This window comes from Filicampus tigris, chromosome 16, assembly GCF_054856515.1.
Source record: "Filicampus tigris isolate MCC_2025a chromosome 16, RoL_Ftig_1.0, whole genome shotgun sequence".
Lineage (NCBI taxonomy): Eukaryota > Metazoa > Chordata > Actinopteri > Syngnathiformes > Syngnathidae > Filicampus > Filicampus tigris.
This window is the reverse complement of record NC_141232.1, coordinates 12,248,857-12,268,412: the sequence shown is the minus strand read 5'-3', so window position 1 is coordinate 12,268,412 and position 19,556 is coordinate 12,248,857. Positions and strand designations below refer to the sequence as shown.

General features: G+C 44.1%; 1 protein-coding gene across 2 annotated transcripts in view; it reads left to right on the top strand.

Annotated features, from left to right (window-relative positions):
* The window catches only part of prr12b (proline rich 12b), a 21,964-nt gene extending 2,408 nt beyond the window's left edge, over positions 1-19,556 (top strand). The window contains exons 2-16 of one of the 2 annotated variants that reach the window (XM_086055539.1): positions 2,883-3,034; positions 3,707-3,868; positions 4,096-8,567; positions 9,354-9,560; positions 10,831-10,905; positions 12,209-13,028; positions 13,792-14,399; positions 14,487-14,603; positions 14,955-15,088; positions 15,972-16,816; positions 16,888-17,007; positions 17,128-17,225; positions 17,305-17,436; positions 18,080-18,175; positions 18,541-19,556. In XM_086055539.1, coding sequence (XP_085911665.1) covers positions 2,883-3,034; positions 3,707-3,868; positions 4,096-8,567; positions 9,354-9,560; positions 10,831-10,905; positions 12,209-13,028; positions 13,792-14,399; positions 14,487-14,603; positions 14,955-15,088; positions 15,972-16,816; positions 16,888-17,007; positions 17,128-17,225; positions 17,305-17,436; positions 18,080-18,175; positions 18,541-18,675 — 8,173 coding nt within the window. In that variant the 3' untranslated portion in view covers positions 18,676-19,556. Of the gene's footprint in view, positions 1-2,882; positions 3,047-3,706; positions 3,869-4,095; positions 8,568-9,353; positions 9,561-10,830; positions 10,906-12,208; positions 13,029-13,791; positions 14,400-14,486; positions 14,604-14,954; positions 15,089-15,971; positions 16,817-16,887; positions 17,008-17,127; positions 17,226-17,304; positions 17,437-18,079; positions 18,176-18,540 lie in introns of both variants that reach the window. The other variant, XM_086055538.1, reaches the window with a different exon arrangement.

Sequence of the window (19,556 nt, the reverse complement as noted above, 5' to 3'; positions counted from 1 at the left end):
CAGAACTTGCTGATGAGCTGATCATTTGAAACAGGTGTGTTGCAGCAGGGAGAGATGGAAAACAGGCAGGACAGCGGCCCTCGAGGACCGGAGTTCGACACCCCTGCTGTGACAGTATTGAAGTCTCTAAATTGTTTGTGGATGGTTGTTTGTCTGTATGTGCCCTGTGGTTGACTGGCAACTGGTCCAAGATGTACCCCACCTGGCAGAAAACCTTGCATTTCCAAAACTATCAGTTTTTACAAGAAAAAAAAAAAAACATGATTGTTGAGCCATTAACATTGCATCATCAAAGCGAGACACTTTCAACACTTGAATTGGTCGATAATTTGTAAAAGCACTGGACTGAACAACAATAATGATTTCTGGAAAAATATGAAATTGACCAAACTTAGACGTATGAGGTTTTGGCCCTATGCCAGCTATACATTAATGAGTAATGTCTTTAGTTTTGTGTCAAGACTGTGATCTGCTTTTTATCTACAACTGTAATTCAAATCTGCTTGTGTACATAGTTAGGTCCAGTGGTTGTTGGGACTAACCTTTCACTGACTAGCCAATAGCCATTACCTCAGCACGGCATTGGCTTCATTTAACTTGTTTATTATTATTTATACTTCCAATTAAGTACACAATCAGTGTCAGTGTCTAGCTTTTTAGGTGGGGAATTGGTTATTGCTATGTATTTTATCCACCATGATCATCTGACATCTGCTGTGTTGACTTTGACGCCTTGTAAATACAGATGGTCTCTAACTGGCTGTAACATTTCTCATGTCTCGATTCAAATCGCTGTACATGTGATCCCAGTTATATTTTTGTTGTTGTTGTAATGATCATTCTTGGTGGGGAATCCCTTTCAGGCCGTACGGATTCTGCATGTGGTTGTTGGCTCTTATTTGTGCAATTGTTATATGCAAACTCCAACATTTAGAATACAGTAGAGTACATCTAGTTCCTGTAAATCTCAACACAAGTACAAGTACAGTGTACGGCACAAGCTGACAGTTGTCGTCATTTATGCTCAAGGTCATCAGCATCATACCACATGCCCTTTGTTACAATACACCCGAGAAAGGAACTTTTGCGTTCTGGATTCATTCCTCTCCATTAGGGGGGTCATACTGGGAAGTGGAGGAATACAACCCCTCCCCAACTCTAACTGAGATGCTTAACTCATTTTTCAACATTGACAAACAGATCAGGACACATATTGATGTATTTGATCAATTTTCACAAATAGTACCCAACAAATCAAACGGTTCACACACTTAACATAATTAGCACACGTAGTGCACTCTTGTGCGTACAATACTGGCTCAGGTCAAAATAGTATTTAAAAAGTAAAAGTACAAAACACGATAGCGCTCTGAATGGTGGCACCACGCATCCCACAATGCCCTCCGCCAAATGCAAACATCATTTTAGTAGCATAGAAAACTTGTTGCTAATTTGAGGAAATGCCACGCTTTGACAATGATAGACAGTTGTGCACCAAGGTGCCATAACAAGAAGGGGCAAGCGTTCTACAGGCTACCTTTTGAAGAGACAACGCATAGCGCTGACGTTTGCCGTGTTTCCCCACGTCCTCCGAACGTGGCCGGCCAGCCCCAAGCGTGTGCGTGGGCACTGGTGTGCCCGGCCAGTCACCAGGCCGCCACAGCCGCCTGCCCGCGCTGCTCCCCTCCTGCCAGCCCAGCCCAGCCCAGCCCAGCCCTGCCCTAGCTCCGAGGCAACCTGGTTGATCCTGCGAGTCTGCTTGTCTCAAAGATTAAAGACGTGCAATTCTGAGTCCGCAGGGCCCATAACCTAAAGTTGTGCGTTCTAAGCCTTTGTATGATCGCAAGGACTCACCAGTGGAGTGCAAACGCACTCCTGGTGCATCTGTGTTATCCAACCTGTTCAGCTTGCACATGTATCTCATAAAATGCGAATTAACTTGGACGGAATATTGACTGATAAACTACTGATTGGCCCACAGATGCCGCAATGATATGATTGACTGATAAATAAACAAATGGCAGAATAATGTGGAATGTAACGCCTTCCAATAGTCCCTTTAGCTTTTAGCAATAGGTCCTGTAGATCGGGCTTCTTCATCATTTTTTGCAGCAGCCAAGTGACTGACAGAAACTTCAACAAGTGGCAGAATAATATGAAACGATTAAGACTTTTAAGACACTATAATTATGGCCACGGCGCTACACAAATTCGCCTGTGGCTTGGTCAACTTATGCCAAGAATGTAAAGTGATTGACAGGAAAATCATCAAATTGGGATTTAAAAAAAACAACAACAACATTTTATTTAATTCTGCCAGGCCCTTGAGTACCATAGGCTCCTGGGCCCGGGTAAGCCTGTTGGTATAGGCGGGCCCGTCTGTAATGACAATTATAGTATACAACAAATATAGTACAGATGGTGCACCTATTTATCATCTGCCTATAATCGAGCTTCACATCAAACAGTGTTGCTCCTTCTCAAGTGATGTAATTGCATGTGCGATATGAATTATCTCTGTTATATATATTATGGGTTTCATGCTATCTAATGTGCACACTTAAATCACAACTTTTGAACCCAAAAAATATTATTTGTATTTTTTAAAGTCAAAGATTGTTAAGATGTGAGTAAATGTTGTTTAATTGTTTAGTGAACTTTTTGTTTGTTTGTTAGGGGAGCATTGGTTTAAAATATATCATGATTGCCTTTTAAGCTCCAGTCCTGTGCATCCATTTTGGACCAGAACCTAATTATCTAATAGACAACTTAAAATTGAATCAAATGTTTGTGTGTTTTTTTTTTCTGAAACTGATGAAAATCAAAGACTGTGTCCTCCATGTATTTTATAAACTAACTTTATTATCCTCATATGTGTTCAGCCTCATGTATGGGAGTGCCAGGTCATCCCACCCAGACTCAGAGCTGCTCCATCGCCAAGCCTATGGTCCGCCTCACCCCCTTCAGGGTTATGCAACCAACCACCACCCAGGAAGCTCCAGACAGGGTGGGGCCTGGGGTGGACGCACACTGGGTAAGGAAAAAGGTAGCATTTAGCGGGGAATTGGTATAAGAAAAAATGATCTCGACAATGTTGAGATCCGGGTTAAGAAATAAGAAGGAATGTTTTGACAATATACAGATTTATGCAACGGTTCAATCCCTGGATAGACAACATCTGTCGTGATTGCAGATGAAATTTTGGCTCAAATTGGGCAATAAAAAGGTACAATAATTTGAAATTCCTACTTCCTATTCAAAATGGTAAAGCAGTGAGAACTTACTGAAATGGAAAGAACTCTAATGCACTGATGCTGGGCGGCCTCTTTATGACGGGAGGTGTATGCACCTGTGGTACTCGATGTTGAAATATTCAGACTTTCGCAGTCCTGCAACTGGCTGGCAACCGGTTCAGGGTGTACACCACTTACTACCCGGAGACAGCTGGGATAGGCTCCAGCATGCCCGCGATAAGCGGCTCGGATAATGGATGGGTGGATGGATGGAGGGAAAGTTCACTTTTAGACCAATTTTCGGCCAACAAGTTGTCTGCACCTGTTGTGGGAAAATGTCAGTGATCCTAAAACCTTTGTTTTAATTTATGAAGGATACCTTTTGTGATGCTACATCGTTGACGTCATGAAATTATGTCGAAATGTTTGATCAAATTCTCATGTAAAACATCACGTATGTGGTTTGTTGGCAGGCCTGTCAGGGCTGTTTGACGCCAGTCTCCACCACTCAGGCCCCTCGGGTCCTGATCCATCCGTCATGAATCTGATTTCAGCTTTGGATTCCCGTGGTCCGCAGCCCCCTCCCTCTGCTTCTTCTCTCCTCACACAGTTTCGCACTCCCTCTTGGCAGACCGGTAAGTGTCAGTATGCGAGACAAGTGAAATACTCCAACATACAGTATTGTAAATAATAATTTGATTTAAAGACATAGTGTCAAGCAAGATAAAAAAGTTTTATGTTGGAAAATATACAATTGTTATCGTTAAAAAGTCTCAAATGTGACTTTTGCCAATGTGTTGAAGCTGAATTGTGACTTGCGTTAACCGACACTATCCATTTAATGTTGATTTGTGTCCTGTAGCAATGCACACACCAGCCCCAACAGAGCTCTTTATATCAGGAGCTCTTCCGGGTTCCGGCTCCTTCCCCTCCACCTCAGCCCTTTCTGCATACCAGCATCCTGGTTCTTTCTCTGGACGCTCCTTCACTCCTTCATTATCCCTCCAGGACACACCCACCTTTAGCCCAACTTCCAATGGTTTGCTGTCCCCCCATGATCCCCTGCTACATATTAAAACACCCTCCCAATCCAGTCTGGGATTTGATCGCCTACTGTCTTCCCAGAGTAGCGCCTACCGGAGCTCCCAGGAGCTACCAGCACCTCCTCAAAACCATGCCCCTCCCACATCCTCCAGTTGCCACCTGCCCCCTCCCCAATTTAACCTGCTGTCCTCCCAACTCCACAACCAGTCCTCTCAGCTCTATAATGCCTCCATGTTCTCCTCCACACCAGCCCTGATCCCCACCACCCCTCCACAGCCACTTCCCCCACAGGAAAGGGCAATTCCCCGACAGGATACCGTTATAAAGCATTACCAACGTTCATCCCCAGCTCATTCCACAGCACTCCCACTACAGCAATATCTCAGTTGCGGTGGGTCAGTGGGCTACCAGCAAATGCCCAGCCAACACCGTCATGCTGGTGTGTCCTGTAGTCCCTTGGGGGAGCAGAGTCCACCTTCAGATCCCAAACCCTCACCACAGTCTGAGTCACAGCCATATCGACCTAATATTCAAACACCCTACGCTTCTTCTTCCTCCAGCTCGGCCTCCTCCTCATCTGAGACTAAAGAATCCAAGAGCTCCACTAGTGGCTACTCATCAAATTCGGCATCATCTTCTTCGCGCTCCTCACACACACCACCAGCAGCGCCGTCCAACACCTCTTCGTCATCTTCAAACTCCAAGGCCAGCACCGGAACCTTGTCTGCTCCCTCTCGTCAGGAGCCCCCACCTCAACCTACACCTGTACCACCTCCTGTACCGGTGGTGTCGTCAGCCCAGTCAACTCCCAAACCATGCCTCTCTACATATGGTTCTCCACCTGGAACAAAATCTAGCACAAGCCTACCAGGCCAGACACCTCCCCAGCAACAAGCCCAGTCATACTCTCCTAACCAGCCATCATCGACTCACATGACTCAATCTTGTGGTGGCTTCAGTTCCCCTAAAACATGTGACATGAGCTCCGGAGCAGGGGGGAGTGGAGGCAAGGCTTTCACCGATCTCGGCTCAGGTGGACGCTCATTCTCATCAGAAATGGTCTTTGGGGACTCAAGCTTTAGTTCAGCTTCTCACAGAAGATCAGAGAGTCCTTCTTTAGGTTACGGGAATGCTGCAGGATCAACAGGAAGTGGGGCATCAGGAGTTTCCACACTTGAGACTGGACTTGGATCTGCAGGTTCAGGAAGTGGGGTTGCCAGTGTTGGCAGTGGAGGCAGCAGTTCGTACCACTTGAATGAGTCTAGTCCCTCACCTTCTATCAGTTCTACTGTCCCCCACCCTGGGTTGCACTCTCCTGCTTCTGCTCGGCCTGCGCAATCCCCTGGAGGTTCAGGGGCCAGCAAATACCTGCCCTCCATGCTCTCACCCACATTTATGGCATCATCACATCACATTTCTGACACACGCCAACAGCCCTACCACTCAAGCCCACCCAAACCAAAAACACAGACCAACATGCTTGGGGTTGAGCGCTCCCAAGAGGAGGAAGAAGATGATTTCCTCATCCAACAATTACTACATTCACAAAGTTCAACTTCTCATTCTGCTCAACATCATCCACCTTCCCTGCAGATACCGCAACAGCTCCCACTAGCTGGAGATGCGGAAGCCAAGGGAATGACTTATGACATGAACAAGATCTCAGAGGAGCGTTACCACCTTCACAGTGTAATTCGTTCAAATAGTACTACTAGCACTTCAGATCCTGAAACATCAATTAGTGAAGTAACAAGTGGATTGAATAGTCAATTGGAAATATCGCAGAAGAAGCAACAACAGACCAAGTCTGAGTTGACAATATCGAAATCCACTTCTGAAGGCGTAGGAGGAGTCACAGATTCTCTTTCCCATCCTAGCCACTCCCATCAATCAGAACACGACTCCCTGGTTTCTGTAGGTCATTATGGAAGAGGGGACCCCTACACACAGCACCCACATCCTCAACATTCCCACCATATCTCGCACCTGTCACCCCATTCTCAAAACCAGCAACAATGTCAGCAATCCCAACTCTCTCAGCACACACAGCCTTCCCATCATTCTCAGCAGAATAATCCTCACTCACAACATCCTCACATGGAGCTAAAAAAGTCTTCAGATCGGACGGATAGTTCCTACTTGTGCAATGCAACAGATGTGCAGCAGGCTAGACAAAACCAGGTTTCGCACCAGATGATGAATTCGCCACCGGAATGTCCTCAGCAAATTCAGATGCTGCATTCTGTCATGTCCCGGACTAAAATGGACCCCCAGCAAGGACCACAGCAACATCCTTTGAGCCAGCAAGGTATCATGGGATCATCTAGAGGAGCAGGGCTTACAGGGATGGATTCCCATACACAAAGTCAGTCCTCACAGATGCAACTCCAGATACAGAACCAGAATTTGGATACACACTATAACCTTGGAGCACCAAGAGATCAAGGCCGAATAAACCAGAACTCCGTGTCCCCGCTAGATATGTTGGACCAGCGTCTTTCACAGCCAAGAAGCAGAGATAGCGGAGGATCTTTATCTCTAGATAGACATGGCATCAGGATTGGTGCTAATATTACAGAGGGTGATGGTGTTGCTGGAGAAAGACATAGGCAACAGCACAGTCTGTCATCCCACCACCATCCTCAACAAACAGCCTCAGAGCTTCATGGCTTTCTCTCTGAACCAGATTTGGGTTTACCCTCCACCTCTCACTTGCACCACGTCAATCAATCTCAGACCCATGCCCACCACCAACAGCAAGCACACGGACACCATCAACCTTCCCACTCCCATTTAGCTCATCCGCAGTCACATCGGATGGTGGGAAACATAGGTAACACCCAACAACTGCAGCAGTCCCAACCAAGCGAGACAGAAAACCATCTGTCACACACCCAAATGGACCGACTTAAGCCACATCAGTTTGACACTGTGACCCCTGGCGGAAAAACAAGACTGAATCAAAATCAGCAACAGGAGCAGTTTACGTCTTTAACATCCATCTGCTTTTCAGACTCTCTCTTAAATGATGAAGACCGGGCCTTCTTTCCAGGAATGGAGGACATGTTTTGTTCAGCTAATTATAAGTCCAGTTGTGCTGGGAATTCTGTGACAGGACAGGCTTCTCAACAGAACATTACCCAAGGCCGTGGGCAAGAGGGCATGGATGTCCTAAAAACAGGAGGTGCTGGACAATGTTATGGTATGGTTGGTCATCACGGAGAGCAAAGCTATGGACAATATTGTCACAGTCTCTCTGGATCAGGAAATACAAATCTGAATTTAGATCTTGACTCTATGAAGACTCACGATCTGCCCTCAACGGTGAATACTGATCAACTCGGCCTCATACAGTCCCAGACCCCTGCTATGGGATTGAATCCCGCCGCGCAAGACTCGGTAAACAAAATGACAGGATCTGTGGGTGTTGTTGGAGGTTCAAGCAATACTGGTATGACCTCGGCAATTTTTTGTTCATCTCGACCCAAAAAACTGCTAAAGACCAGCTCATTTCATTTGCTTAAACAGCGGCGTGAGCCCCAAACTCTAACAAAGAAAAATTATGCGCAAGAATATGAATTTGAAGATGATGAAGATAAAGCTGATGGTCCAGCTGACATCCGTCTAAACAGTCGACGCCTTCCTGACCTACTCCCTGACTTGGTTTCTAGTTGTCGAAAGTCCACCGGGGCACCAGCAGTCAGTGGGCTCAGTCCAATGATGGGTGACATGGACTTCTGCCACCCATCCAGCTATTCTTCCCTGGGACATTCACAACCACTCCTCCCCCAAGATGGCCCCAAAAAAAGAGGGAGGAAACCAACAAAACCAAAACGTGAAGGCCCTCCTCGCCCGAGGGGTAGACCTCGAATACGCCCTCTTCCCGAGCCTTCTTACTGTCGAGGCTTGATGGGATCAACAGGGGTAGAAAGTAGAAGGGGTCGCGGGAGGGGCAGAGGTCGAGGTAGGAAGGAGGAAGGGCTCATGGAGATTCATCAAGATATGAACAAAGCACACAACCTCCCGTATCAGCCGCAACAGCAGCAACAGCAGCAGCACCCGCAGCAACACTTCAGCCAAGCGCAGCATCTCCAACAGCATCCGCATGAACATCACGGACAACAGCTAGACCACCACCATGTGTCACAACAGCAACAAGGACATCTCTTGCATCATCATGTGCCCCCCTCTCACCACCAAATGCATCACCAACAACAGCAACGCAATTACCAACAACATATGCAGCAACCAGCGCAACAGCTGCAACAAGATCCAGGCAGCCCCATCAAGGTACACTGAAATGGAAATAAGAATAATTCTCTCTCTCGCTCTCTCGCTCTCTCGCTCTCTCTCTCTCGCTCTCTCTCTCTCTCGCTCTCTCTCTCTTTCTCTCTCAGTCTCTCACTCTCTCTCTCACATGACAATATATATATATATATATATATATATATATATATATATATATATATATATATATATATATATATATGAATACATATATACATACATGCTAAGTTATTATTATTATTATTATTATAAATACTATATCCACCATGAATACTGTAATATTAAATCAGGGTTGATGGTGATGAATTTATTAATGATGTTGCATCATTGCATTATGCGTAACATTGTCAACTTTGATGTCATTTTAAACATTTGCTAAATGGTGCATGGTGTCGGGCGGAATCCTTGTACCCCCAGAATCATCCGTTTTCACCACCGTCATCATCATCACCATCCCTAAAACGTTACATTTATTCAACCATTACCATTACCATTGCATCGTCAAAGAGAGCACGCCATTTTCAATATTTTGGATTAGTCAGTAATTTGTAAAAATAACACCCACACACGTGGACTGACCAACAATATAGATTTGGAAAATCTGTGAAATTTACCAAATTGTGACATAGAAAGTTTGGGCCCGGTGGCAGCGAAATATTAAGTAAAGCCCATACCTAATATTATGTTTAGGAATGACGCCACTGATGTGTCAAATAAGACAAAAGCCTGTTCTGTGTTCTACATTAGATGGCTCTCTTTAAGTTCTATTGGTGTCGATCCACTTTTCAGGTCACACTACCAGGTCCTGCCATGCCCCCATCAGAATCATTGCTGAGGACCGATTCACTGTCCAGCACGGATCCGGCTCTATCTGACGGATCAATGGGGTCAGCGCCATCACTGGGCCCCAGTCCTGGACCCAGCATCAACATGGACATCGGCAGAAATGAGCTAAACCACACACAGGACAAGATGCATCATGAGAATTCTGGAGAGGTATCTACTTCAAACAGGATTTAGAATGCTGTGTACAGTCCAATATTGAGTAATCTCTGGAGTGTATAGATTGACACAATCCCCTCATTAGTTTAACTGACTAAATACAATTCTTTTCTAATAACACTTGGCCTTGCCTTTGCTTTGAAAAAGAAGCCAATTTGAAGTGCAAATATATTTGTAGTTATTCCAGTAGCACATTTTTAAAACGATGAATTGAATGACTACAATGCTGATTTTACTATGCAGATTTGAATGGACTGGCTCTGTGCAATGTGTGACCAAAGCTGAGAGTTTCTCATCTCCTCTGTCAAATTATTCACAACAGCTTGAGGGCGAATGAAGCGGCTTTTTCACAGGGGAGTGGCAAAATGACAAATAAATGGGGTATGGTTGAAGAAAAAAAAAAATCTGTGGCTGTACAGTGATTTTTTTTTTTAAGACATGAAAACTTGAGAATCAAAAACACCTGATATTTACTAAAAATCAGACATCGGATTATTATATACATAACATACAAGTACAAACAGATGTATCCATTTGTAATGGGACGTATCCAATTTAGTTTATTTTGTGATTAATGTTCCAATTTCATTCAGTATGTCGTAAATTATGTATTAAAACATCTAGCAGTCATGTTATGTCATTTAAATTTATTTAAATCAAATTATTATGCCATGGTTACATTATTTGGTATGATATAGACTTTGTGATTTAAAGAAGGATGCAATGGATGGATGCCGCTCTTTTATAGTTTGAACATTAAATGTGTGATCTATATTTTGGCTGCAAGAAAACACCTTGTGTTTCCTAAGCAAGTCCAACTCCTTTACAGTTCTGTGATTGCATTTTCAGATATGTTCTCCTTTGGCGACTTGGTAACCATGGTTATATTGCTGATTTTCCCATTCGAGCTGCTGGGAGGGTTGGAGGTTTTTTTTTTTTTGTTTTTTTTTTCTAAATCTGTAGTCCTGAAATTTCAGGATTATATAGCAGAGCCTTGATAACTCAATAGCCTTTTAATGAGCTAAAAAATTTAATTCTCACAGTAGATATGAGCACTGGAGTGACTGTCAATATGTAATCTTGCAAACCAGACTTCTCATCTTCAACATAAAGAGTGTGTATGGATACTGTGAATTTGATCATGCCATACTGTATGTATGGTATGGAGAAATGTTTTTAGTTCATCCACATATTTTCCAAAGAATGCCACCAAACCTTTACTGATTCATATTTTCTAAACTGTTATTTTTCTGATTCAACACAGATTACGTGGAAGAAAGAAATTGAAGACCCGTTGAACACTGAAGCCTGGGGCACTATGCAGAAACTCTCCAGTTCTGTAAGTTGCATTGCATGAAAATAAGCAAAACCAAACCTTAAGCCTATAAAGCATCACGCATTGGCTGTTTTCACCAGGGAAATTGTGCCATAAATGAGTTTAGATTGGAGAAGGAAGAAGACAATGATATAACATGCTGTGCTGGTTTTCGATCATAGGATTTGGGGGGAAAAAAGGAAGGTTTTAGCTGACTGACAGCCAGTTCTCTCTGACTGACAAAAGAGAGGAGAGAGATCACTGTTACCAGGGCAGCCGTTGCCATGGTTACTGTAATTTTTTTCAAGTGCAGGATCCTTGCTGCCACCTGCTGTCTTTTAAGACTTACTACCAATAAGGCAACAAATTGAATGGTCTGCCTAGATTTAATTTGCCTTTATTTAAAAAAAAAAATGGCACACCTTAAAATGTGTTTTTTTTTTTTAATTTCTTAAACAGTGGTGTGACAATGATGAGGAGCAATGTGTTCAGTCGCTATCAGGCATGGGTGGGGAGATAATTCTGTTTTGTTTCCTTATGTGATTTTGATCAATTAAATGAACATTTCCTGGCTTGTCAGCATCTAAAAGCATGCTTCACTGCTATATATTACTGCAGCATCCAAAAGCCGCTCATGTGTTGTTTACGGGTGAATATAAGACTGTGCTTTCTCGGTGCAGTGTAGAAAAAAAAATAAATGGGGGAAAAAACTAGTACTGAGGTGGAGGTGGCACTGTGTATACAGGCTTTGTTATGCTGATATTTGAATGACAAAAAGAGCAAAGTCTGACTATTTACAGTACTATAGAAACGCCTTCTCCCACCTGTTTTAAATTGTTTTTCACAGTAATCATTTTGACATGATAAAATCGTAAACAAATGGGCCACCAAAATGGTGGAATACTGATTTGTTCCCCCCAATTTAGACATTACTAGAACAATCTGAATTTGTCATGCATATAAAATAGGAACCATCACAGGATTGGACACCACAAAAACACACGGTTAGTGGCACAGTGTCTTACTGAAGGACACAACAGCTGTGTGATGGGAGTTGGATGGTCTTGAACCAGAGTCTCCATGGTACCAGGAGAAAATCTTAACTACTTGACCAAACAGCTGCAGGCGCCAATAATAACAATCCACCAATAAGGAAAAAGTCTGCAATCCAAAAGCTGGACAAAATACCCCCCCCCCCCTCTTTTTTTGTCAATTTTTTTAGCAGTTTGGCCTTGGCATTAGCCTCTTCTGAGTGACATTCTAGTTCTATCATAAAAGATACATTCATCTTGTTCCTTAAGTAATTGAAGCTCTATTTTCTTTTCAGGTTGATGAGAAAACATATGACTTCAAACCTGGCTTCATGTCCTCTTTTTTGGACTTCTTGAAGACAGGCAAAAAACAGCCAGGCCTTGAACTGGTAGATGACAGATGTGAAGAGGAAGCCATGGACACCTGTTCCTCTCTGAAAGGTGGGATCAGACCCATAACTCCCACACCACCACTATCGCCGCCCCCGTCACAGCAGCCTCCGGGGACATTCAGCGAGGAGAGGGGAGGCGAGGGGGTGGCCCTCGCTCTGAGTAGTTGCCCGAGTCCTTGTAAACCTCTGGATGATGAACTGAAAGGCAACCTGGAAGCGCTGCCCTCCTTCTCCTCTGATGAGGAAGACTCGGTCAGTAAAAACCAGGACTTGCAGAAAAGCATCTCGTCCGCCATCTCTGCCCTTTATGACACTCCACACTCTCTGGCTGCTGCTATGGCCTCCGCTATGGTCAAAGTGCCATCGACTCTCTCTCCCCCAACCCCACAGGAGCCAACACTCAGCCCCTTGCCTCCTGCCATGCCTCCCCTCGTCCCCTCTTCCACCATGGCTAATGGCGAAGTGGGGATGCTCACGTACAATCAGCTTCGTGTTCCAGATGAGAACAACTTCGTCTCCTCGCAGTCCAACAGAGAAGAGGAAGTGGAGGATGAAAGTGAGCCAAGAGGAGAGCACACGGAGGAGGAAGAAAGAGGAGTTGGAGGGAAAACTGCGATTGAGGAAGAAATGATGAGGGATCCACACGAGCCAAAGCAGGGAGCTCTGGAAGAGCTGCAGGTGAAGAAAGAGGACAGGCAGAAGTCGGAGGCTTCCAAAGTTGAAGGTAATACTGTTGCTTTGCCTCTTTGCAGTTGTTTTAACTGAGAAAAAAAAAAGCCTGAAAATGTCAATCCTCCTGTCATTTTGGACTAGATTTTGTAGAACCACATCTTTGGAGTGGGAATACATCTAATTTGGAGGCTAATTGCCTCTCTTTTATTCAAAAATGACCTGGTCATCTGGTCTCAAAGCATTTTGGCTCAGCGGGTGGTGCAGCATTCAGGAGGGTTCCAAATTTAGGTCATGATACTCTGTCAGCTTTGCCAAAAACTTTCATCACTGATGAGGACAATCCTCACAAGTAGACCGTTAAGATAAGCCGCCAAGTCAGTTGCTACTGACCATGTGTCCATGCTGTTGCACAAAGGGAGATGGAAATTGGGTTCAAGGGATTCACTTATTTACACAAGGCAGACACACATGCATTTTTACATGATTTTTTTTCAATATTTTTTAAAGCTGTTTTGTTCTCCTTTACCCTCCAAGTTTTCCCCCCAATTTTCCTTCATTTTCATGGAAAATTGAATGTATTTCTGGGGATTGAAAAAAAACAAACATTTTCTTCCAATGCATTTCAATGAGCGTCAATTACACACAGATGTTTGCTATTTGTGAGCCCTACTCCCCCACAAATAGTGGGGGTTCATTGTATATCAAAGTGTGGCCCAGGCCAACAACCTAAAACCCGCCAAACCAGCGGCGTGACTTTCATTTAGCATTCCCTAGCTGAAGGTGAAGCTGATTACCTCCCCCTCCCTGTGTTCCAGATTCCCCACCGGGCCCCGTGCTCGCTCCGGCTCCACTGTCTGCGTCACCCTCCCTTTCCCCTTCCCCACCCGTTTCCTGTTCACCCTCGCCGCTCCCTCCCTCGTGTCCGTCCGTCTCGGCAAACTCCCCGCTGCCGGTCCAGCAGGATGAAGAGGTGGATCCCCCTTATCCTCCCTGCAAACAGCAGCAGGTCTCCTACCAAGCAGCGCCAACTGCAGGCACCTCCCCACCCCCTTCCACCTCCCCTCCCGCCATCCCCTCGCCCCCTCTCTCCAACCTCCCCCACAGCCACTCCATACCCCCTCCGTCCACCACACCTCCCCCGTCGTGCTCCGACCAGGACCATGAACCCGAAGCCGGGCAGGCCTCCCCCTCCTCCCCTTCGTCTTCTTCACCATCCGCTTCTTCCTCCCCGCCGCCGTCCCCTCCCACCCCAGAGGAGGCCCCGGCATCCCAGCGACTCACCGCGCTGCACCTGGCCAAGAAACAGGCTGATGCTGCAATCGCAGGGGAGAGCGAGGAGGAGGACAGTGAGAGCGGAGGAGAGGGAATCTTCCGTGAACGGGATGAGTTTGTTATCCGGACGGAAGACATCGGGACACTCAAGGTGAGTTCCTCCACGGCTCGCGGGAAGTATACATGGAAAATAAACAACTGCCCATAAATACCTCACATCATTTGTTTGCACTATCAGATGGCTTTGCAGACGGGTCGGGAGCCCCCACCAATCTGGAGAGTTCAAAAAGCCTTGCTCCAGAAATTCAGCCCTGAGATCAAGGATGGTCAAAGGCAGTTCTGTGCAACCAGTAATGTGAGTTTTCTCATGTACTACCACTACTACTACTAATAAGGCATCTAAATGCCAACGGAATGATCTTACAGCACCCTAAGGGACTTGAGGGAAAAATAAAATCTTAGCATTTCATGATCATGCAAAACAAACCCATGCTCTCGTGATAAAAACTTGTGCCGTGCGCACCATCCGGAACTTGTTTTCCAGTCCAAAATATTGAACTCTTTCAAACGCGAGAAAAGTCATGACAAGGTTAAGTGTCCAGTCTGATTGCTCTGACGGTATTTGTGCTCGGTGATCGCATCGTTCTGCAGTATTATAGATGCACGAAATGAAGTTTGTTCTTATTCTGAATGTGTCTTTCCACAGTACCTGGGTTACTTTGGTGATGCTAAAATGCGATACCAGCGTTTGTATGTGAAGTTCTTGGAAAATGTCAACAAGAAAGACTATGTTAGAGTGTGTTCCAGAAAGCCATGGCACAGAACTGGTCTGACTTTGAGGTAAGTCGGGTGGTTCGTCATTTTATTTGTACTGTGTTGTGTAAAATAATGAAAGTGGTTACAAATGCAAATGAGAATCTGCTCTCAATTGTCTTACCTTGACAAATTGGTTAAATAAATACATGTTTGGTAATGCGGTACTCTTCTGGTACTCTTCCTTGCGCTAAAAACAGTGGGACCTTGACCATGTTTTCACATGCCCTGCCCACACTCTGAGTGGGCCCTCGATTCATTAAAAATAAATAAATACATTTTTTTAAAGAATAGTGCAGGGATTATGAACATGTTTCCTCTGCTACAGTGGACCCCCGCATACTTGCACGCATTCATATATTTACGGATTGTTTTTATTTTTCAGTATTTTTTAAATGTTGTTTTTTTTTTGTCTTTTTTTTGGGAGGTCCAAACCCCATTTTTTGTGGGTAGGAAACACTTCTGGAAGCATTTGAAAAAAAATATATATATATATATTTTAAGAATTATTTGAGTTTACAATTTTTTTCCCCCAATTTTTCGAATGCATTGGAAACGGCGCCACATATTTTTGTCCAAACTTAAAATTTCATTTTGTCGTCCATCCAGTGAAGAGGTTTTTAGTCCTACATTATAACCGCTGATGAACAATTGTGCCCCCCTTCATCATTTAAGTTACCCATCCCTGACTTTTATCAAGTTTTTTGCATGTGTTTTCCAACATACTTAATGAATCTACAGTACAATATGTAGTATGGTCTAAGTATGCATCCTTTGTCTCATATATGGGGAAATGTAAGTTTTCTAAATAGAAACATTATTGGTGATGTGATTTAACCAACTGCAGAACACAATGTTACAAATGGGCTCAGCTGGCTTTCTCAGTCCCTCTGTCTTTTCTTACCGACAGGCGCCAGTCGCTACCAAAACAACTACCCACCCCTCACAATCAAACCCCACCTCAAGTGGAGCGAGATGACAGGGAAAAGGAGAGACCCAAAGAGAAGGAGCTGAAGGAGAAGAAAGAGCGGGACCAAAGGGAGAAAGCGGAAAAGGAGCAAAAAGAGCGAGAGCGGAAGGAAAAGCTCGAGAGAGAAAAAAAGGAGAAGGAGAAACAGGAGAGGGAGCTGAGGGAAAGGGACATCAAAGGAAAGGAGAATGCGGAAAAAGGTGAGCAAAACGAGCGAAAGGATAAAGAACAAGACAAAACAGCGACCCTCAAACGGGAGAGTGAAAGAAGGGACAAGGAGCAGAGAGAGGAAATGGACCATGAGATGAGAGAAGCTGAGAGGGAACAAAAAGAGAGGGAGAAGAGGAGCAGGGAGCTAAAGGAAAAGGAGGAACAGGACAGGCTGTGCAAAGAAAGGAAGCGGCAGGAGAGTGAAAGCAAGCAAATGGACAAACAGGAAAGGGAGAAGAGCGAAAAGGTGAAACAAGGGAAGGAAAGGGTTAAAGAGAAAGAGAGACTTGGGCCAGAAACGGGCGTCACGGACAGGGGGAGGCATAAGGAAAAAGCAAAGGAGTTGGGCAGAGGCGCGGGAGCAAGGGAGGTCCAGGAGGTCAGGAGAGGACCAGTTCAGTGTGTGAGAGTGAAGGAGACAAAAAGAGGAGTTGAGAAGAAGGTGATGCGGCACTCCAGAGGCAAGACGTCACTGGACAAGACAGAGCCTCCGTCGAAGAAGAGGAAGAAGTGGATGAAGGAGTTGCCGTCCTCCTCCTCTGAATCGGATTCGTCCGTCCCCAGTGAAGATGAAGGTCAGCATCTCAGTGGACAAAGATCCAACTTCACCACTCCTCAGCTCAACGCCGGGTCTTTCTGTTTTCAGGACCTCTGCGGGTTGGACTCAATAGCCGGGCCATGAGAGAGATGTTCAGGAGCTACGTGGAGATGTTGGTGAGCACGGCGCTCGACCCTGACATGATCCAGGCCCTGGAGGACACGGATGGTGAGAACTCACACCAGCAGATGCAATAAGAGGCGTCCAAAATGTCTCAACTGAGCAAAGCCTTTTGGGTTACTCTGGTAAAATAGGTACAAATATGTCGGAATTTATTTGATTACTTAGATGAGTTATACCTGCCTCCAATGAGGAAGATTGACAGTCTGCTGAATGAGCAGAAGAAACGGTTGTCGAGGAGAGTCACCATGAGTGCTCAGCACCAGGTAAATAATTTGCTTCGAAGCAGCCCGAGATGGCGAAGGGGAAGTTCGACTTTTTTTTTCCTGCTTTGTGTGTCGCTAGGAGGCTCTTCATATATTCCCTAAAATGACAGCGGACCCGCTGGACTCAGGAACTGTCAAAGTTCGACTTGGCGGGGAGGGTTACCACCGCAAAACTCTCAACCGCGGCAAGAGGACCATTCCTAAGCAACAAGTAAGTGCTGCTGCTGCCATGACAACGTCAGCTTTCTTATATATTTAGTGAAGGCTTGTGGTTGGTACACACCAGCAGATTGCTACTAATGCGCTGAGTATACTTCCTTTACGTCACAGACACATACATTCTAAAAATTGCGGTCAGATCTGCTAGTCGATTAGATTCTGAGGTACACAAGAATAGGAGAGATATTCAGAGGATTTATTTATTATTTCGATTTTTTACATTGAGGATAAAAAGGGACAGAACATCCGTTGTGTTAAATGCAGTTAGCCTAAGTGTTGATTTGCGTTTTTCAAACACTTAGTATTCTACATTGTTGTCGCGTGAGCTTGGTGATGACGACCAATGTCATATACAGTATCAAAGTTGACATTGGGACGTGCCTCTACTGTCTTAAAGGGGCCAGAAAGACTCATAGACTCAAAGACTCATCTTAGTACCAAGAAAGGTATACTAGGTATTCCATCAAAGCACTCCATTTGTACTAATAGCAATACAAATGTGTTGATTTTGAATGTGCCCTGGCTCCCAACTGACCTCTAGAGGATACTTATTTTTTTATGCGATGAATATTTTTTTTTCACTCAGTGAGAAAAGTCCTATTAAAATAATCCCTCTCTTTCAAATTCATTTTCAGGATCTGAAGCTCTCTATTGAAACGTGCCACATCTACAGTCTGTATCATTCCCTTCACCACTATAAGTATCACACCTTCCTGCACTGCAAGAAGGAGGTAAGAATGCTGCTGCTTTTGTGCTCAAATTAAATTAAGCTGTTTAGTTGATTCGGATCCAATTGCTTCTCCCCTTTTTCACAAGCTCTAACTGAAATGGATATCCTGTCAATCTTTTTGAAGGAAATTAGGGCGCTACCATGCAGAGAAAGATTTAATTTATTTATGTATATTTCCATATACATACATACATATATATATATATAAATATATATATATATATATATATTTATATATATATATATATATATATATATATATATATATATATATATATATATATACACACACTGTATGTATCATAACATACTGTATATGTGAATGTTTTCAGCATTCCCACAATAATAAGTACACGTTGTGTGCAGACGGACAGCATCGAGCAGGCAGCAGACGACCCGGGTCAGGAGGAGGTGGTGCAGCAGTGCATGGCCAACCAGAGCTGGCTGGAGAGCCTCTTTAATTCTTTCATGGAGCTGCTCAGCCTCAGTGGCAAAGCCTGAATAGGGATACTCGCACAGCACAGTGAACCTACACTATGTCCAGCGAGAACAAAATGGAGGCCCCTTTGAGAAATCGCACTACGAGTTGAGGAAAGCACTGCTAAATTATTTGAGGAACGTTGAACTCAAATATGTTTATTTCAAGAAAAATGATGAGTTGTGAATTTAAGTGGAAGTGAATGTGAAGGATGTTAGGGGAGAAAAGATCATTTGGTCAGCACACCCCATAGAAATTCATGAAGGCCTACTCAATATGCACACACGAAGACAAACACACACTGTCTATAAGTAGTTGGTATTAATAACTATGGTTTGTATAATTTATACAATGACATTTTTAAAAAATGATCATCCTAAAGGGATTGATGGCTGTAAATAATTTTTGGAATATGTTTTAAATGGGTATACAAAAAAAAAAAGGCCCACCTGTAGTGTTTGCTTCTCTCAGACCTACACAGGTAAAACTAGGTTTAACGTGACTATTTAATAGTCTCCTTGTTTTTACCTGGCCCCGTATGAAAGCGGTTCAGGGGTAATGTATTTAAATTAAGCTGTATTATTTTTTTGTGTTTGTTCTTCAAAAGACAACCACACAGAGGATTTTATTCCTGTAAAAAGAAGAATTCAAAAAATAAACTTTCTTAAAGGAAGTGTGACATGGAATGATCCAAATGCCTAAATATCCGTGTTTTAATGTGTGTCCTTTTTATCTGTCTGTTGTTGATTGATATTTGCCATCATTTGACCTCTTGGAGGATATTCTTGCAGAGCATATTGTTATGATGTGTAAATAGTGTACAGCTTCTTCATTCTCCACTTCCAAGTTCTTCTGTACATGAAATTCCTGTATTTGACAAAAGTAAATAAAACAGTTCGAATGA